General features: G+C 43.1%; 1 protein-coding gene across 1 annotated transcript in view; it reads right to left on the bottom strand.

The window, feature by feature from the left end:
- The window catches only part of LOC101355210 (zinc finger protein 343-like), a 38,388-nt gene that overhangs the window by 15,149 nt on the left and 3,288 nt on the right, over window positions 1-19,951 (bottom strand). Inside the window, exons 2-4 of the mRNA XM_023737497.1 lie at window positions 5,061-5,326; window positions 4,822-4,877; window positions 2,465-2,591 (exon numbers count right to left, since the gene is read on the bottom strand). Of these exons, the coding sequence (XP_023593265.1) occupies window positions 2,465-2,591; window positions 4,822-4,877; window positions 5,061-5,103 (226 nt within the window). The 5' untranslated portion in view covers window positions 5,104-5,326. The remainder of the gene's footprint in view (window positions 1-2,464; window positions 2,592-4,821; window positions 4,878-5,060; window positions 5,327-19,951) is intronic.

Below are 19,951 nucleotides of genomic sequence, written 5' to 3'. Positions count from 1 at the left end.
GTGGGGTTGTTAACCAATGTCATAAAACAATATGTGTACTGACTGTTTAATGAGAAAATATTTGTTCTGTAAACCTTCACCTAAAGTACAATAAAAAAAAAAAAATGTGATGGTCAAAATCATTAAAGTTCACAAGTTGTTTAAGGATGTGCATATAGACACAGAGAAAGAGTATATGACACCAAGTCCCATGGACCACAACAGTCTGAAGAAAAGAGAAAGAAATAAGAGAAAAATCCAAAAGAGAGACATATACATTAGAGAACTCAGAATACTGTGGTGTTGAACAAGATAACGGAAAACATTTCAAGAAATGTAATTGGATCCAGGGATCCAGGCTTTCAATAACAAGATTAATTTGAACTGGGTAACTTTCGTATTTTCATCTGAACCAGTAAAATGTATTAATATAGAGAAAGATAATACTACGACCAGAGAAAAATAAAAACCAAATCTAATTACACTGACTAGCTATACCCAAATCAAGAAAGAGCCCTGGTGGCACTGTGGTTAAGCACTCGGCTGCTAACTAAAAGGTCAGTGGTTTGAACCCAGAAGTATCTCCTCAGCAGGAAGATGTGGCAGTCTGCTTCCGTAACGATTATAGCCTTGGAAGCCTTATGGGGCAGTTCTATGCTGTCCTATAGGGTTGCTATGAGTCAGAATTGACTTGAGGGCAATGGGTTTGGCCAAATCAAAACACACGAAGCCAGATTCAAATGGATAAATCTATACAGGCCGTCCCCGACTTATGACGGGGCTCTGCTTCAACGACTTAAGTCGATTCTGATGTAAGTCGAATACCTCGCTTTTTAAAAAGTTTTCATCATTATTGCCTTTTACGATCAGTATCTTTATAAATCTGACCTGCGTCTTTGGAGGTTGGCATGAGAATGATAACACCAGGAAATTATGAGTTTAGTTTTTCTTTTTTTAACGTGGCTATGTGGCTCACATTACACTTCTAGTGGCCAATGTTGATCTAGAACAACAGATGGGAAAACGACGGCCCAGAGGCCAAATCCAGCCCTCTGCCTGTTTTTGCACAGCATGCAATCTAAGAATAGTTTTTACATTTTTAAATGTTTAGGAAAAAAATCAAAAGAATCGTATTTCATAATATATGAAAAGTATATAAAATTCAAATTCCAGTGTCCATAACTAAAGTTTTACTGCGACACAGCCACGCCTGTTTGTTTATGTGTTACTGATGACTGCTTCTGCACTGTAACAGCAGAACTGAGAGTTGCGACAGAGACTACAGAGCTGCAAACCTGAATAGTTACCATCTGGCGCTTTACAGAAAAAGTTGGCCAACTCCTGATCTAGAATAATGTTGCAACTGATAATATTTATCAACCCAGATTTAAGAATCATTGTAAATATTTTAATAAATGAAAAAAGAAAAAGTAGTTTATGAAATCCAAAAGCCATAAAAAATTTGGCATTTAATTTTAACTTCTGTTGCAGAAGGCATCTCTCATGACTCTCCCCTTTGCAAACTGTGCCCCCAACTTCACTGGCCTCCTTACAGTTCCTCACACTTGGCAGACACATCACTTCCTTAAAGCCTTAGCACCAACGACAACTCCCTCCATCTGAAATGCTCTTATCCTGGGTACCTAGAGTTCTAACTCCCTCACCACTTCATGTCTTTGGTCAAATGTTACCTTCTCGCTGATTTCAAATACTCAGTTTCAAAATTCCGCCAGCCACCCTGTCATACCCAATTCCCCTTTCTCTCACTTTATTTTATTACTAGTTTTTCACTTTATAATGTCTCTGTATATAAATTTACCATTCATTGTCTGCTTATACTCAAAGGTAAGCCCAGCAAGGGCAAGATTTCTAACTATTGCATTTACTTACGTGTTCTGAGTATCTGGACATTATCTGGCACAAAGTGAAAATGAAACAAAACAAAAACCAAACCTGTTGCCATCAAGTAGATTCTAACTCATGGTCAACCCATGTGTAACAGAGTAGAATTCCTCCACAGAGTTCATTTTTTGCTTTTGTTGTGTTATTTATTTTATTTGGTCCATAGGGTCTTATTGGCTGTAATCTTTATGGAAGCAGATCACCAGGCCTTTCTTCTCTGGTGCCGTTGGATGGGTTCAAACAACCAACCTTTAGGTTAATAGTTGAGCACAAACTGTTTGTACCACCCAAGAGCCTTTGGCACATAGAAAACCAAAAAAACCTGTTGCCACCAAGTCGATTCCAACTCACAGCGACTTCATAGGACACAGTAGAATTCATAGGGTTTCCAAGGTCATAAATCTATACAGAAGGAGACCGCCACATCTTTCTCCTGAGGAGTGACTGGCAGGTTCAAATTGCCAAGCTATCGGTTAGCAGCTGAGTGCTTAACCACTGTGCCACAAGGGCTTCTTGGCACCTAGTAGGTGGCCAATAAATGTCTACTGAATTAATGAAGGAAAAGAAAAGAGCACATCCTCACCCAAAGAGAGGAGATTCCTGTAAATCTCCACCATCACTTCTTTGTATAGGTTCTTCTGCTCAGAGCTCAGTCTCTTCCATTCTGCCTCTGTGAAGACCACAGTGACATCCTCAAATGTAACTGGTTCCTAGAATAAGCAATAAATCAATGCACAGCAAATCATCATCAATTTGGTACTAAAGAGTCTGGATCAGAAGAAATTCATCTAATTCTTTTCAGAGAGAACAGTTCTCCACATCAAGTTCTTCTGGACATGACTGTATACCTGAATTTGTGATACAATCTGTGGGGAGCACAAGTGATGCATAAAATAGATCCTGGCCCTGACACATGTATGACTTCATTGGAGAAATGATTTCTGAATCAGTTTGAAAGCAGTAAGCAATATCAAGTGACTTTGAGAATTCATAACGGAGGAATTCAAAGATGGAAGAGTAGAGGATGGGCTAGAAAAGAACGAAAGGCATCACGGAGGTGGGGCTTTTGCTAGGCATTAAGGGATGGTGAAGATTGGAAGGAGAAGATGGAAGGAAACTTCAACCATAGAGAAAAGAGGGAGCAAACAGAAGGGGTCTGGAATGAGCATTTCTGAAGAGTTCAGGTATTTAAATGGGTTCTGTAAATTCACTATCTTGGTTTATATACTTTAATAAGATTTTCTAATGAAGTCCTTAACACTTCACTCATCATATAGAGTAGTGCCTCGTCTATGCAAAACAGCTGGCAAGAGAATGGCAGTGATATTGCAGAAAAAGGTCATTTACAGATAATGTTTAAAAACAAAAACAAACACTTTAACCTGCTGCTGTTGAGATGATTCCGACTCATAGCAACTCTATGCAACAGAGCAGAATTGCTCCATAGTGTTTCCAAGGTTGTAATCTTTACAGAAGCAGACTGCTATATCTTTGTCTCACCGAGTGGCTGGTGTTTTCAAACCACCAACCTTTTGGTTAACAGCCAAGTGCTTAACCACCGCATCACCAGGACTCCTATACTTTATTGAGGTACAATTTAAAATTGATTTGCTTTATATTTCACCCACTTTAAATACAGGAACTCCTCACTTTGCACAGTTCCAATACGCACAAATTTCAGTTACCACGGTTTAGTTAAATAAGCCCAGTCTCCCAACAAAATGGTTCAAATTTCAGTTCCCATGGTACATTAACTGTAATTGATAAAGTACAAACTTTCATGCTAGCTCTTCAGTTCACAGATCACTACATAAATATAGATGCACATCAAGATCAGTAATGAATCACATCACTTCTTGCAAAGTCCAACTGACCTCAGTGGAGGGAAGGTGGCTGACCCAATCAATTGTGGCTAAGGAAGTCAACAAAAGCTCTGGACACTGAAGCTCCATGGGCTTCCTGGTGAAACACGTCAATGCATGTGGAATGGCAGTGCATCCCTTTTTGCGACATGGAAGCTCTGCTCTGGGAACCCGCCCAGACCTTGCCCTATACATCTCTTTATTTATATCCTTTTTTTACTATAATAAAGCTCTAATCATAAATACAGCACTTTTTGTGAATTCTGGGAGTCGTTCCAGCAAATTATCAAAACAAAAGGAGTAGTGGGAGACAGCTGGTCAGAAGTGAGGGAGCATGAGGGGGCTCCCAAGCTTGTGACTGGCATCCCAAAGGGATAATGGAAACCCCAAATTGTATCCAGCAGGTCAGAAATGAGGGTGTCATGTGGATTCAAACTTGCGGCTAGAATCTACCTATTCAGCAGTCTGAAGAACAGTATTCTTTTCACTTGTGAGATGTGACCTAGCTCCAGGTGACTAACGCCAGAGAAGGAAGTGCTGTGTGGGCAGCTGGTGACAGAACTGGAGTGGAAAAGTAGGTATTTTCATATTTTATATTTGAGATTTACTGACACAATATCATATTCCTGTAAATAAGACTGGTCACTAGATATGATTATTATGGTATGATATGGTACCTGAGAATCTATTTTTACTACGCTCACTAATTCTTTGTTTAAAAAGGTCAATGATAAAAAGGAAAAAGATGCTCAGTACACGAGGTATCATTTGATAGTACATATATGGATGTCTAGTGAAATTTAACAGTACATTAAAAAAATTTAATAATGACAGTTTTTCAAAAATATTCCTTATCAGTTTCCTGGATTCTTAATATTAATCTTGAATATATTTTCCAACAAGAAAAATAAAATGCAAAAATGTAGAAACCATTCTAAAATGCCTAACATAGTCTCTGACACGAAGGCATGAAATGCCTAAATGCTGATTGCCTTCTCCCTTCCCGAGACAGGGAATATTTGCCTGTTCTCTGGGAAATGAGCCAAGATTTCAGAAAAATAAGGTAATTCCAACTCACCAGTATTTTGGGCTTGCTCTTCTCTTGCGGCCAGTCAGTATCCTTAGAAGACAAACCTAACAGAAGAAAGAGAAGCTGAGAGAAAGCAGACCTCCCATAATGCTCACAGAGTAGCTCTTCTGAGCCATGGGATGGAAGGCAGTGGCCACTTTACTCAGCTGTGGCCACTGAAGCATTCTCACCTGAACCTGGAGCCTGGGTTCCCCTCTTCACCTCTCCAGACCCTCAACAACTCTCACCTTTTGCCTGATGTTTTTTAGTCTGTTTATTCAAGGTCTCCATGTCTTCCCTGTTCTCTGAAGTCAGAAACTTCTCCCAGTCCTGCTCTCCCCAGTCAGAAGGAACAGGCAACGTAATGGCCCCAGAGTCAGTGCAGTGACTGCCTTGAAATTCTGCCACAGGGCCAGATGGAAGTTATTTCATCTCAAGATGGATTTCTGCTGCCAGGGGTGACTTCTTCAAACCTCAGTTATGAAAGCTCCTCTTGTCTCCATGCATCCAGGACCTGTAGGATGGAGAAGCAACTTGATGCTGCTGGATCCTTTATTGTGTGCTCTAAACCCATGCCTCTTCAGCAGGGATCCTGTCCTCTCACACCCTCCTCATTCAACAATCAGAGTCTCAGTCTACTTGGGTTCTCTGGATGTTCTACCTTTATTCACTTCTGGCCTATTAGCCCTCAAGTCTGTTCCCTGACACTCTTCCTTACCTGTCAAAATTTACTGCACCCCTCTTGTCCCCACAGTTCACATTCAAGCTCCGTGTCCCAGATCAGTTTCTGCCACACGAGTCAGAGAGAAGGCAGAATATAGCCTAATGCCTATAGAGAAAGAGCCTCTAATGTCTCCCTCCAGAACAATCAGGGCATGCAGCAAGCAGCTTATAACTCCCCTAGCTCAGGGTTCCAGCTGTGTTCAATTCCCTATGTCCTTGTACTCTGAGGTGTTTGGAGTCTAAACCAAGTCCCTCCAGGTCTCACAATGACTTCTGCAAAGATAACACCCCACCTCCCATTTCTGTTGTATATGCCACATGACCCTATTAGTCAAAATCCTCCACTCATGAGGTCCAGAGGAGGCAGGTGGTGTTAGGAGCTGCGCCACGTTTAGAAGCTCCTCAGACATCCTGGCCAGGATCTTAGCCCTTAGCCTTAGCAGTCCTACTGCTGCCTTGCTGCCGTTGTTAGCTGCCATGGAGTTGATTCCAACTCATGGTTAACCTCATATGTGCAGAGTAGAACTGCTCGGTAGTTTTCAAGGCTGTGACCTTTCGGAAGCAGGTTGCCTGGCCTATCTTCCAAGGTGCCTCTGGGTGGGTACGAACTACCAACATTTCAGCTAGTAGCCTGGAGTGTTAACCGTGTGCGCTGCCCAGGGACTCCTTACTGCTGCCTAGTACCCCTTTAAGGCTAGCTGGGGTTCCCCTAAGATGTTCTCCTGACTCATCCCCCAACACTGTAGCCAGAGGGGCTCACTCCCTCTTCTGTCCAACCTAGACATGTCACCTTAATCAAAGTATATTGCAATTTTTCTACTTAAATGACTGTTTTTACTAGAACGTGAGCTTCTTGTAAGAAGAAATGCATCTTGTTCATTTTGCTAATTTTAGTGATTAGGATAAAATAGGCCTTTGTGGCAGATTTTTTCATTTTTCCCTACTATCTGCTTCTCAATAAATGGATTATACTTCCTTGCTCCTGACATCAAGCTTGACCTGTGACTTGCCTTGGGCAATGCATGTGAGTGAAAGTGACAGTGAGATTTCTAAGCACTGCATGACTCCACCCTCTTTTGTTCTTTTTCCTCTGCCATGAGAGAAACATGTTCCCAAAAGGGAGGGCTCTCCTTCAGCCTTGGTTCTGCTGTAAAAGGTCACAGTGTAGAGCCAAAATCAACCTACGAAGGATGAGGAATACGGTTGGTTTTAAGGTTAGACGACTGTGAGTTTCTGGGGTCATGTGTTACTGAAGCACAACTTAGCTCTCCTCCTCCTAAAAGTACCAGTATCAGTTGCTAACATTTATAAGGCAGGTACTGTACTAAACAGAGTTCCATTAATCTTCACAACAGAGCCAAGATGTAGACACTGCTTTATTTCCATCTCACAGAGGAGAAAACTGAGATGTTAAGAAGCTGGTTTATTTGTCCCTAAGACTGTATAGCTATCAAGTGCTGGTGCCAAGACTAGAACGCGAAATTCTTATTCCAAAGCCCCTTTTCTTCACCAATGCCTAAAACAATATCCACTGAAAAAACGACAACACAAAACAGCAAAGTGACCAGATGTCCACAGAGGTTCAAAACTCACCCTAAAGAAGAAAGACCCTCAGAGTGAAGTGGAGGAAATGGTCCATATTATTTAGAATGGGCTGTGTTATTCTGTGGGAAGAAACATCCTCTCAAATTCTCAGTAACTTCAAAGTAATAAATGTTTGTTTCTCACTCAGGCTCCCAGTCCATCATGTGTTAACTGTAAATGTGCTCAAAGTCATCTTCACTCCAGGGCTGAGGTCAACAGTCCAGCCTCTATGTGGAACATGGCCAGTGGCAATGGCAGAGGTATGGAGTAGAACAAGGAAATGAAAGATGAAGAACCATACACAGTAAACGAATAATTTCATGAATAAAAATCAGCACAAAGCTGGTTCCTATGAGGCAGAGGTTAAATATATCCCAGATTTCCAACTTCTCCAAGCTGCTGTGCCAGTCCATTATCTCTGACACTAGCCACGCCGCTTCCCCTCAGCACTTTTCTCCTGTTGGGTTCAGCAATTAGCTGCAGCATTTCACAGGACCCCTGAATTGTACTTACAGGTAAGTGGTTTATTGGGATACAACTCAGGAGACAACTCAGAAGAGGATGCAACTTGAAAGCAACAGGATACATACAACTCAGGATGCAGTTGACCAATCAGGACAGCTTTCCTGCACGATAATCCCTGAAGCAAAAATGCTCTCTACTGGTGCAGTTCTCCATCAGGACCTCAGACAGTTGTGCTGTCAGAGGCTCTTGGCCACTGGGGCGTTTCTGCAGCTAAATGGCCCACCTCACAGCCAGTGCAGCAGCTTGCTCAGCTCTCTTAGCTGCTCTCTGCTGCTAACTGGCCCAGCTCATAGCCCTGTAGTATTTTCAGGTCCACTCAGCTCCCACTTTGCTCTGATGCATGGCCAGCTTAGCTTTCAACCAGCAACGATCTCTCTCTACCAGGAGGCCTCAAAAACCTCTGCTCTTCAGCCACTTATATATCCTAAACCTCATCAGTTACAAGGCAGGATCTCCCTCACCAGACCAGAGTTCAACCAATCCTCAATTACTCATGAGATGTCAATCAACTCAAGTCTTGTTAATTACCAGCCCAGGTCAGACAAAAGTCTCAAACCAAGAAGCTGTTTACAGCTTATCCAGGAAATGTCAATCAACACGGGGAATCCCCTGGGCAGAAGTAACAAATCCCAAATACCATGGGGTAGAAAATTAGCTGGGAGTCCCTTTCCACCAAGTTGCTTCTCTGAAGAATGAGGGCAAAGGTAACAACTCCTCAGGGCTTAGGGGGAGATCGCCCAAGCTGTTCTTCCAAAGAACCAGGGCAAAAGGCCACATAAAGGAACTCACTGTACCACAGAGGCTTTTAAAAATTCTACCCAGTGGCCTTCAATGTGTCAAATCTATTCTTGAGATGGTCTCTAAATTCAGGTGGGATATAACACAAAGTCGTACTTTGGCTCTCATGAACTTGTTCTAATTTTCTTCAGTTTCAACTTGAACTTACGTATGAGCAATTGATAGTCTGTTCCTCAGTCAGCCCCTGGCCTTGTTCTGAATGAGCAAAAAAGTGCCGGAAGCAGAGCATGTCCTTTGGACCCAGGGTCCCTGTGCCGAGAAGCTCCTAGACCAGAGGAAGATCGGTGACAATGACCTTCCCCTGGAACTGACCGAGATAGCCTTTTCCGGGAGCTACCACCCTGAATTCAGACTTCTAGCCTCGTAGACTGTGAGAGAATAAACTTGTTTGTTAAAGCCAATCACTTGTGGTATTTAACAGGGATGATCCAGTACAGAGGGAGCCAGGAGAATAAATACATAAAAACAGAACAGGAGGCAACTCGGTAAAATTAGAAAAGCTATCTGAATTAAATCTCCTTCTAAAGCTAACGAGTAATTCTTATGGATTGAATTATGCCCCCCCAACCCAAAATAACTGTTAAAGTCCTAATCCCTATACCCGTGGATGTAAACTAATGTAATTACCTCACATATCATGTCATGTCATGTAATATAATCACCTTCCAAGGCATTCTAACGTAATGGAATCAGTCAGTCAGTTGAGGTCATGCCACAATAGAGTGAGTCCTAAACCTAATCACTTCTGAGTTATTTTTAAAAAGTAGAATAAACACATACACATGGTGGGAATATGCCATGTGAGGATTGTCTACAAGCCAAGGAACCAAGAAACAGCCAGGACTAACACCTAAAAGGGAGGAATCCACATTATTAATTATTGAGTTTGGGCAGAGTCAGACGTAGGCAATAGGAAATGGTACTTTTTAGTAGGTGAGTAGCATAATCATTCTTAACTCAGGGAACAACTCAAAAGGCAGGGTGAAGGGTAAACTAAAATGTGTAAGAGATGAAACTGGGTAGCACAGGAGTAGAGATGAATGGAGGAGAAGAACAAAGGGGTATACCTCTCAAGGCAGAACTGAAAGGACTCAATAGCTAATGATGGATGGGGAAATGAAAAGAACAAAGAGGCAAGGAGGACTCAGTGTTTCAGTTTGTAACTAGGTGTGGAAGTTACAGCTATTAACAGAGATCAGCAATAGATAAAGAGAAAAGGGAGGGAGAGGGAGAATTCACCTTGTTGAATTCCAGATGCTCCTATCTCTCATGCTTCTTATTGCTGAAAGAGTGTAGGGATTGAACTGTAAAATGACATGTTTCAGACAAATAGAAAAAATTCAAAATAAACCAGGTATTAAGGCATTAAGGAATTACTGTTATATTTTGTTGACTGCAATAATAGTACTGTACTTACATTTTCAACAAACAATTCTTATCTGTTGGAAATGCATACTGTAGTATCGTGATGGTTAAGGTTGGGTGTCAACTTGGCTGGGCCATGAGTCTCAGTGTTTGGCAGTTACGATGTAGTTTGTCACTTAAAAAATGATGTAATCACCTCCATGAAGAGATCTGAAACAATGTAATCTCCTGCATGATGAGATTTACTATGGGGAGCCAATCAGTTGAAAGGGAGTTTCTGTGGGGGTATAGCTTGCATCCAAAATATATGGACTTTCTGACAAAGCTTGCTGGCTTTTGCTCTGCTCTGGATCCTGCATTCAGCTCATCAACATCTGAACTCCAGTTCTTGGGACTTGAGCCAGCAACCGGCCATCTTACCCATGGATCTTGGGTTAGTCAGCCCCTGCAACTATGTGAGTCAGGAGAAGCCACTAGCCTGATGCCTGACCCACAGACTTGGGACTTTTCAGCTTCTACGACCAGGTGAACGATTTCCTTGATATAAATCTCTCTCTCTCTCTCTCTCTATATATATATATATATATACATATACACACACTTCACTGTTTTTGTTTCTCTAAAGAACCTGCCTAAGACATTTGGTACCGAAAGTGGTTCTAGAGAAACAAAATTGTAAGGATGAGTTTTCTAAATTGTTTCTCGAGTCTGGTTAGTCTTAAAGATGTTGATGACTCTGCTTTCAGTAGTAAAGAGGGCACTACTAATCCATGTCATGAAGTGGCGATAGAAATATGAAAAATATCACCACCAACAGAACAAGTATTGGTGAGAGGTGATGCTCTGGGTGATCATGTTTGATACTTTCCTACAATTTTGTTGGAACGAGAAGTATAAGGAAGCCGGTTGATAAGTCCTACTTTTGCTAGACAAAGTGGTGAAAAGAAAGAGATGTGCTCAGAGCCTCAGAGTCAAAGCTCAAGCAGCACAGATATGAATTTAAAGTTGCTACTGGTGCCCTGGAAAAAAAAGCTTTATCTCTTGTAGTAACAGAGCTGATACTGCCAAAAAATAAAACCAGAGTCTCATCTAAAGAGTGGCTGAATTACAACACCAAGTGAATTCCCAACCTCGAATGGTGTCTGAAGTTAAAGTGAGGGCATTGACTGGAAAGAAATGGGATCCTGAAAGTTAGAATGGAAACATATAGACAGATAATCAGGAAGCTGGGTATACTGAGCCCCTAAATTCCATTGAATCCCTCCTGCCAACAAAACCATTAGCTCCTTCACCCCCATTTGATGACATTAACCCAGCTACGTCTGAAGAGCCTTGTCTGAGATATCACCTGGGGCAGCAACTGAGTCCTCACCTGGGGCATCGCCTGAGACAGATGCCTTGCAAGACACTGCTAAATGTTCTCAAAACTAATCCCCAGCACCCATTTTTGCTTCTAGACTTATAACTAGACATAAGCCTCAGAGAGCCCAAAAAGGTGAAGTACAAAGTGTGATCCAAGAGGAGGTACGTTACACTCCAAAAGAACTGCTTGACTTTTCTAATATGAACAAACAGAAACTTGAGGAATATGAGCGAGTGTGGGATAAAGGTGCAAGGAACATAAAGTTAGATCAGTCTGAGTTTAATGATATTGGCCCACTAAGCACAGATTCTTCATTCAGTGTTTCAGTTGAAGAGGATAGGAAAGGATCTAATAGTTTATTTGGTTGGGTCACTGAAGCATGTATTACACAGTGTCCTACACTAAATCAAGTTGAAGTACCAGAGATGCCTTGGTATACTATAGAAGAAGGCATCCAAACACTTAGGGAAACTGGCATGTTAGGGTGGATTTGTCAGGTCAGACCCACACATGGAGTGCCCAGAAGATACATCTTTTACCACAATGGTAGGAACAAATTTGTGAAGGGAGCCCCAGCATCCTTGAAGACTGCTGCGATAGCTACTTTATGCAAGTCAGATTTGACAGTGGGAGCTGCCCTAACTGAATTAAGATACCAGACTACAATGGGAATGATTGGACCCTGAGGTGGTAGGGGTCAAGTGGTGGCATTGAATAAAAAAGACAAGGTGGGTGTGGTTACCATAATGGACAGCTGAATCAAAGCAGTAATCAGAATAGTCTGATTCATATGGACTTACCGCCCTGGCTACTTAGTGGTGGTGCCCTAGGACTGAAATAGATGGGAAATCTACTAAATATTTACTTCATCTGTATAATCGGAAGAATTCTAGGTCAAGTGAAAGGCAGTCTAATTCAAATTGTCAGAATAGTCACAGCCCCTCAATCAATTCCCAGACTTGAGCAAGTTTAAACACACACAACCCCCTGAATGAGGTGCTGGCTGGGTCTCCTTGAGGAAGGACCCCACTACACTGCCAAAAATTTATACTTTTAATCTTTCTCCCAGCCTTCCCCAAAGGGATCTACAGCCTTTTATGAGAATGTTCCCTGGGGAAAAGGAAATAATCAGAGTTTGGGGGGATTACTGGATATTGGCTCTCAACTGACACTAATTTCAGGAGACCCAAAATGTCACTGTGGCCCACCAGTCAGACTGGGGGCATATGGCGGTCAGGTTATTAATAGAGTGTTAGCTCATGTCCATCTCATAGTGGGTCCAGTGGGTCCCTGAACCCATCCTGTGCTGATTTCCCCAGTTCCCGAATGCATAATTGCAACAGACATACTCAGCAACTGGCAGAACCCCCACACTGGATCCCTGATAAGTGGTGTAAGAGCATTATGGTAGGAAAAGCCAAGTGGAAGCCATCAGAACTGCCTCTACCTATGAAAATAGTACAACAAAAGCAATACTGCATTCCTGGAGGGATTGCAGTGATTACTGCCACCACCAAAGACCTGAAGGATGCAGGGGTCATTACAGCCACCATATCCCATTTCAATTCGCCTATTTGGCCCATGCAAAAAAAGGATGGATCTTAAAGAATGACAGTGGATTCTTGAAAACTTAACAAGGTGGTGACTCCGACTGCAGCTGCTGTCACAGATGTGGTTTCACTGCTTGAGAAAATTAATACATCTCCTGGTACCTGGTGTGTAGCTATTGATCTGGCTAATGGCTTTTTCTCCATACCTGTTTCAAAGGATCACCAGAACCAGTTTGCCTTCAACAGACAAGGGAAGCAAAACACCTTGACTGTCCTACTGCATTGGTATCTCAACTCTCCAGCTCTATGTCATATTTTAGTCCGCATGGGACACTGATCGCCTTTCCCTTCCACAAGACATTATACTGGTTCATTACATTCATAATATTATGCTGATTGGACCTAGCAAGGAAGAAGTGTCAATGACTCTGGACTTATTATTAATAAAACATCTGCGAGCTAAACCAAAAACCAAAACCACTGCTGTCAAGTCAATTCTGACTCACGGCGACCCTACAGGACAGAGCGGAACTGCCCCATAGGGTTACCAAGAAGCGGCTGATGGATTCAAACTCCCGACCTTTTGGTTAGCAGCCGAGCTCTTAAACACTGCAGCATGTGCTAGAGGATGGGAAAACAATCTGACAAAAATTCAGGTGCCTTCCACCTCAGTGAAATCTCTAGTGGTCCAGTACTGTGGGTCACATCGAGATATTCCTTCTAAAGTGAAGGATAAGTTATTGCATCTGGCCCCTCCTACAGCTAAAAAGGAGGCAGAACGCCTGGTGGGCCTCTTTAGATTTTGGAGGCAATAAATCCTTCAACTGAGTATGCTACTCCGGCCTATTTATCAAGTGTTTTGAAAAGCTGCTAGTTTTGAGTGGGGCCCAGAACAAAAGAAGGCTCTGCAACAGGTTCAGGCAGTCATGAAAGCCACTCTGCCACTTGGGCCATGATATGGCTGATCCAATGGTGCGCAAAGCATCAAGAGCAGATAAAGATGATGTTTGGAATCTTCAGCAGGCCCATATTAGTGAATCGCAGTGCAGACCCTTAGGCTTTTGGAGCAAAGCCCTGCCATCTTCTGTAGATAACTGCTCTCCTTTTGAGAAACAACTTTTGGCCTGTTGCTGAGCCTTGGTGAAGACTGAATGGTTAACCATGGTCCACCAAACCACCATGTGGCCTGAGCTGCCCATCATGAACTGGGTGTTGTCTGACCCACAGAGGTATGAAGTTGGACGTGCATAGCAGGACTCCATCTTTAAATGGAGGTGGTATATACGAGATTGGGGCTGAGCAGAACCTGAAGGCAAAAGTAAGTTGCATGAGGAAGCTGCCCAAATGCCCAAGGTCTCTACTCTTGTCACATTACTTTCCATCTCACAGTTCGCACCTATGGCTTCATGGAGAATCCTTATGATCAGTTTACTAAGGAAGAAAAACTCATGCCTGGTTTACAGATGTTTCTGCACGATATGCAAGCACCACTCAAAAGTGTACAGCGGCAGCACTACAGCCCCTTTTTGAGACCTCCCTGAAGGACAGTGGTAAAGGGAAATCCTCCCAATGGGCAGAACTTTGAGCTGTGCCCCTGGTTGTTCACTTTGCTTGGAAGGAGAAATGGCCAGATGTGCGACTGTATACTGATTCATGGGCTGTAGCCAATGGTTTGGCTTGATGAACCAGGAACTGGAAGGAACATGATTAGGAGGTATGGATAAGAGGTATGTGGACAGACCTCCCTGAATGGGCCAAAGAAGTGAAAATATTTGCGTCTCATGTGAATGCTCACCAAAGGGTAACCTCAGCAGAGGAGGATTTTAATAATCGAGTGGACAGGATGACATGTTCCATGGAAACCAGTCATCCTCTTTCTCTAGCCACTCCCGTCATTGCCCAAAGGGCTCATGAACACAGTGGCCATGGTGGCAGGAATGGAGGTTATGCACGGGCTCAGCAACATGGACTTCCACTCACCAAGGCTGATCTGGCTAAAGCCACTGCTGAGTGTCCAATCTGCCAGCAACAGAGACCAACACTGAGTCTTCAATACGGCATCAACCCTCGAGGTGATCAGCCAGCAACCTGGTAGCAGGATGATTACACTGGATCACTTCCATCATGGAAGGGGCAGCATTTCATTCTTACTGAACAGACACTTACTCTGGATATGGATTTGCCTTCCCTGCATGCTTCTGCCAAAACCACCATCCGTGGACTTACAGAATGTCTTACACACTGTCATGGTATGCCATACAGCATTGACTCAGACCAAGGGACTCACTTCACAGCAAATGAAATGTGGCATGGTCCTATGCTCATGGAATTCACTGGTCTTACCATGTTCTCCATCATCCTGATGCAGCTGGCTTGATAAAATGATGGAATGGCCTCCTAGAGACACAAGAACGGCAACAGCTAGGTGTCAATACCTTTCAGGGTTGGGGCAATATTCTCCAGGAGGTTATGTTCTAAAGCAACATCTAGTATATGGTGCTATTTCTCCCACAGTCAGGATTCATGGGTGCAGGAATCAAGGGGTGGAAATGAGACTCACTCGCAAAATTTTTGCACCCTGTCTCCATGATCCTATGCTCTATGGGTCTAGAGAGGAATGTTTCCATCAGGAGACACAACTCTGATTCCACTGAACTGGAAGCTAAGAATGCCACTCAGCCACTTTGGGCTCCCTATGCCTGTGGATCAACAGGCAAAGAAGGGAGTTATCATATTGGCTGGTGTGACTGATCCTGATTACCAAGAGGAAATTGGATTGGTATTACATAATGGAGGAAAAGAAGAGTATGTCTGGAATGCAGAAGATCCCCTAGAGCATCTCTTAGTACTACCATTGACTGTGATTAAAGTCAATGGAAAACTATAGCAACTCAATTCCGACATGACTACCAATGGCCCAGACCCTTCAGGAACAAAGGTTTGGGTCACCCCACCAGACAAAGAACCACAACTAGCTGAGGTGTTTGCTGAGGATAAAGGGAATACAGAATAGGTGGTGGAAGAAGACAGTTCTATATATCAGCTACAACCATGTGACTCATTGCAGAAATGAGAACAGTAATTGTTATGAGTATTTCTACCTTGTATGTGTGCATCAAATATTTTTGTTTTCTTCACTTATATAAGATGTAAACAGAGCTAGTGTGTCTTTGGTTGTATGCATGTTAGCCGTATCATTTTAGGCGCAAGTATGACTTCATAACTATCTTTATTTAGAGATGATGTATGGTTTAAGCAGATGTGTACTGGTGACAAGCTGACAAGGGGTGGACTGTTATGGTTAAGGCTGCATGTCAACTTGGTTGGGCCATGATTCTCAGTGGTTTGGCAGTTATGTAATGATGTAATCACCTCCATGATGAGATGTGATATAATGTAATCTCCTCCACAATGAGACCAGCTATGAGCAGCCAAACCGTTTCTTTGTGGGTATGACATGCATCCAGTATATGGGCTTTCCGGCAAAGCTCGCTGTCTTTTGCTCTTCTCTGGATCCTGCGTTTGGCTCATCATCATCTGAAGCCCAGTTCTTGAGACTTGAACCAGCAGCCTTACATCCTACCTGCCAGTCTTGGATCTGTCAGCCTTCACAGCCCGTGAGCCAGTAGCCTGCTGTCTGACCCGCCGATCTTGGGTTTGTCAGCCCCTGCAGCTATATGAGTAAGGAGAAGCCTCCAGACTGATACCTGACCCACGGGCTTGGACTTACCACCGTTTACAACCTTGTGAGCCATTTTATTGATATAAATCTCTCCCTCTCTGCCGCATATATATATATGATTCACTGATTTTGCTTCTGTAGAGAACCCAGCCTAAGACAAGTATTTACAGGTGAAATGGTATGCTGTCTGGGATTTGCTCCCAAAAACTCTAGCAAGGAACAAAAATGGGTGTTGGAAGGTATCAAATAAAACAAGAATAACAGAATGTGGATAACCAAAGAAGCTCTAAATTGTAATCCAAGCCATGTTACAGTCATATTAACTTCTGTATTGTGCTACTACTTCTTCTGTAAAATGGGAATTTTGATACTAACTTTCAAATTGGCTGAGGGATTCAAGTATCACGTTGATTGTAATGTACAGTGTCTGGCACAGAACAGCCACCCAATAAATGACAGCAACCTTCTTATTTTTGTTTTCACAGAGCTGGCACAGTCCTGGGAATCCAGCTGCCAGGATGAAATGCTGCTGGGGCAAGAATGGTGGTAACTTGAATGACAGCACTGGTCTGGGGTAATATTCCCTGTAGAGGCCCTTTTCCTTAAAACACGCCTGGTATGCGGGAAAGCAGACTAGGCTTCCAAGGCTCAAACAGGATATTGCAGGGCACAAAATGTCAAGGACGTGCAAAGGAAATTCACCCACCATTTAAAGTGGATGAGACACTGTAGGAATGTGACAGGTTAAGTCCTACCCACCCAGAAGGGGTCTGTCAGGAGCCAGGAGTCCTCCCTTTCTCTACACAGTCCTCTCTGGACAGGCAGCAATGTGAGGTGGACCTGGGAATGAAACAGGCAGTGTGAGCCTAAGGACTACCTCTCTCTGTCCCCAGATATCAGGCTAGAAATTCCCAAGTTTCAAATGCAGAGGCTTCCTCTTCTTTAAAAACAAACAAACAAACAAAAGCCTCAGATCTGTCACAGAAGACTGCAGACAGCTTCTGGTGCACAAAGCCAAGTATTTACCTCAGAATACAGTCTGCCCTTACGTCTAGCTGATATTGAGTAGGGAATTCATCTTTTTTTGTGCCCCAAGGCCACAAGTGATATTATTATTAAAAATAGCTAACACTTATTAAATTCTTACTGTAAGTCAGAATCGACTCAATAGCTGTGGGTTTGTTTTCTTTGTTTGGCACTGTACAAGTTTGGAACCCTGTTGGCACAGTGGCTAAGAGCTCAGCTGCTAACCAAAAGGTTGGCAGTTCGAATCCACCAGCCACTCCTTGGAAACCCTATGGGGCAGTTCTACCCTGTCCTATAGGATTGCTTTGAGTCAGGATCTACTCAATGGTAACGGGTTTGGTTTTTGTTTGTTTGGTACAAGTTTACCTCCCAAAGTCTTGTGATAAACTGAGGCACAGAAATGTTATATATCTTGCTCAAGGTGACAAAACTAAAGTGCCTAGAGTTGAACTCTGGCTGTGGAGTGCCACATTTTTAGCCAGTTAGGCCAGTGATAATGTCAGTAGTGACTGACCCCTGTGGGGTGTGACAATTCTCAGAGTATATCCAGACACAGGGTTGAGAGGTTGTAGATGAAACAAGATTGGCCATGGATTAATAAATGCTGAACCTGTTGATGGGTCCATGGGTTTCATTAGACTATTCTACTAAGTAGGTTTAAAATCTATCCTTAGTAAAAAAAAAAAAAAAAAAAATTAAAAATAAAACTCCTAATATCTGGACCCCATCAGTGATAAACTGGAAGCAATCTGGATAGTCAGCTAACACCTTTGGAGGTTCCCATCCATTATGAATTGAATTGTGTCCCCCCAGTATTTGTCAATTTGGCTAGGCCATGATTCCCAATATTGTGTGATTATCTACCATTTTGTGATCTTATGTGATTATCCAAAGTGTTGTAAATCCTAACCACTATGATGTTAATGAGGCAGGATTAGAAGTAGTTATGTTAATGAGGCAGAACTCAATTACAGCATTAGGCTGTATCTCAAGTCAATGTCTTTTGAGATATAAAAGAAAGAATTGAGCAGAGAGGATGGAGACCTCATGCCACCAAGAATGAAGGAACAGGAGAGGAGCGTGTCCTTTGGACCCAGGGTCCCTGCACTGAGAAGCTCCTAGACCAGGGGAAGATCGATGACAAGGACCTTCTCCCAGAACAAACAGAGAGAGAAAATCCCTGGAGCTGGCACCCTGAATTCAGGCGGTTTTGGAATTGAGTAACTGCCTGAATTCGGACTTTTAGCCTCCTAGACCGTTAAAGCCATCCACTTGTGGTATGTCTGTTACAGCAACACTAGATAACTGCACTACATAACTAAGACAGAATTTGGTACCAAGAGAGTAGGTATGTGTTACAGCAGTAATGGGTAGAGGCTGGAAGAGTTTTAAAGTGCCTAACAGTAAAAGCCTAGATTGCCTTGAAGAGACTGTTGGTAGAATTATGGATATCACAATTCTGGTGAGAACTCAGAAGGAAGTGAGGAGAGCTGTTACACTGGAGACAGTGCAGATGGTGAGAAGCAGCAGCAGACAAATGGCAGCAACAGAACCAGGAGACCAGAGCGAGACAGCACTGGAGCCAACCCAGAGAGTCACAGGGCTGAGTGCCTTTGCTCTGGAGGCTTCCTGGTACAGTAGGAACTTATCAGTGGAGCTAGGCTTGTGGACCGATGGAGCAAGAGAGCTGAGTGCCTTCCATCAAAGGTTTATTGGTGAAGTAGGGTGCCTCCAGGCACTTACTGGTAGAGCTAATAAAGAGCTTTGGAACACTTGTATGAGCAAGCAAGAGGCTGAGCTGGCCCAGGGGGCCAAGGAACCAGGAAACAGAAGCTGAAGAGACAAGGAACACAGGAAGCAGAGCTGCCTCAATCTCAAAGAGTGGGGCCACAGCCTCCTAGGTTTCAGAGTCAGATCTTCACCAACTTGGTTCCAGAGTGTGGGGATGCCTTCATGAGAGCCAGTGGGATGAAGCCAGATCCACTGGCCAAAGCTGAGGGGGTGGGGCTGCCATACCTGAGAAGTAGAAAAACAGGGCATCCCAGTCCAGACTGGGTGGGGTTGCCACTCATATGACTAGCAGAATGTGGCTACCCAAAGTCAAGGGAGCAGAGCTGCCTTTCCAGTGGGCCTGGAAGGTGGAGATGAAGCCTAAGGCCGAGGGGCTACCACCCAAAATGCAGAGTGTGGCCAATGCCCAGAGTCTAGAGGGCAGGGTCATTGCCTAAATGGTCTCAGAGAACAGAGGATTATTTTCAAGTCTTTAGAGCTAATGTAGTATGTTCTGCTGACTTGCTTGGTGCCTGTTACCCCTTCTTTCCTTCCAATTTCTCCCATTTGTAATGGAAATGTCTACTCTGTGCCTGTTGCAACATCATACTTTGTTTATTTATTTATTTTATTGTACTTCAGGTGAAGGCTTACAGAACAAATAGTTTCTCATGAAACAGAAGTACACATGTTGTTTTATAACATTGGTTAACAACCCCACAACATATCAACCCTCTAACTTCTCAACCTCTT

This window comes from Trichechus manatus, unplaced genomic scaffold (assembly GCF_000243295.1).
Source record: "Trichechus manatus latirostris isolate Lorelei unplaced genomic scaffold, TriManLat1.0 scaffold00104, whole genome shotgun sequence".
Classification (NCBI taxonomy): domain Eukaryota; kingdom Metazoa; phylum Chordata; class Mammalia; order Sirenia; family Trichechidae; genus Trichechus; species Trichechus manatus.
The sequence above is the reverse complement of the archived record's forward strand: the minus strand, read 5'-3'. Positions and strand labels throughout refer to the sequence as shown.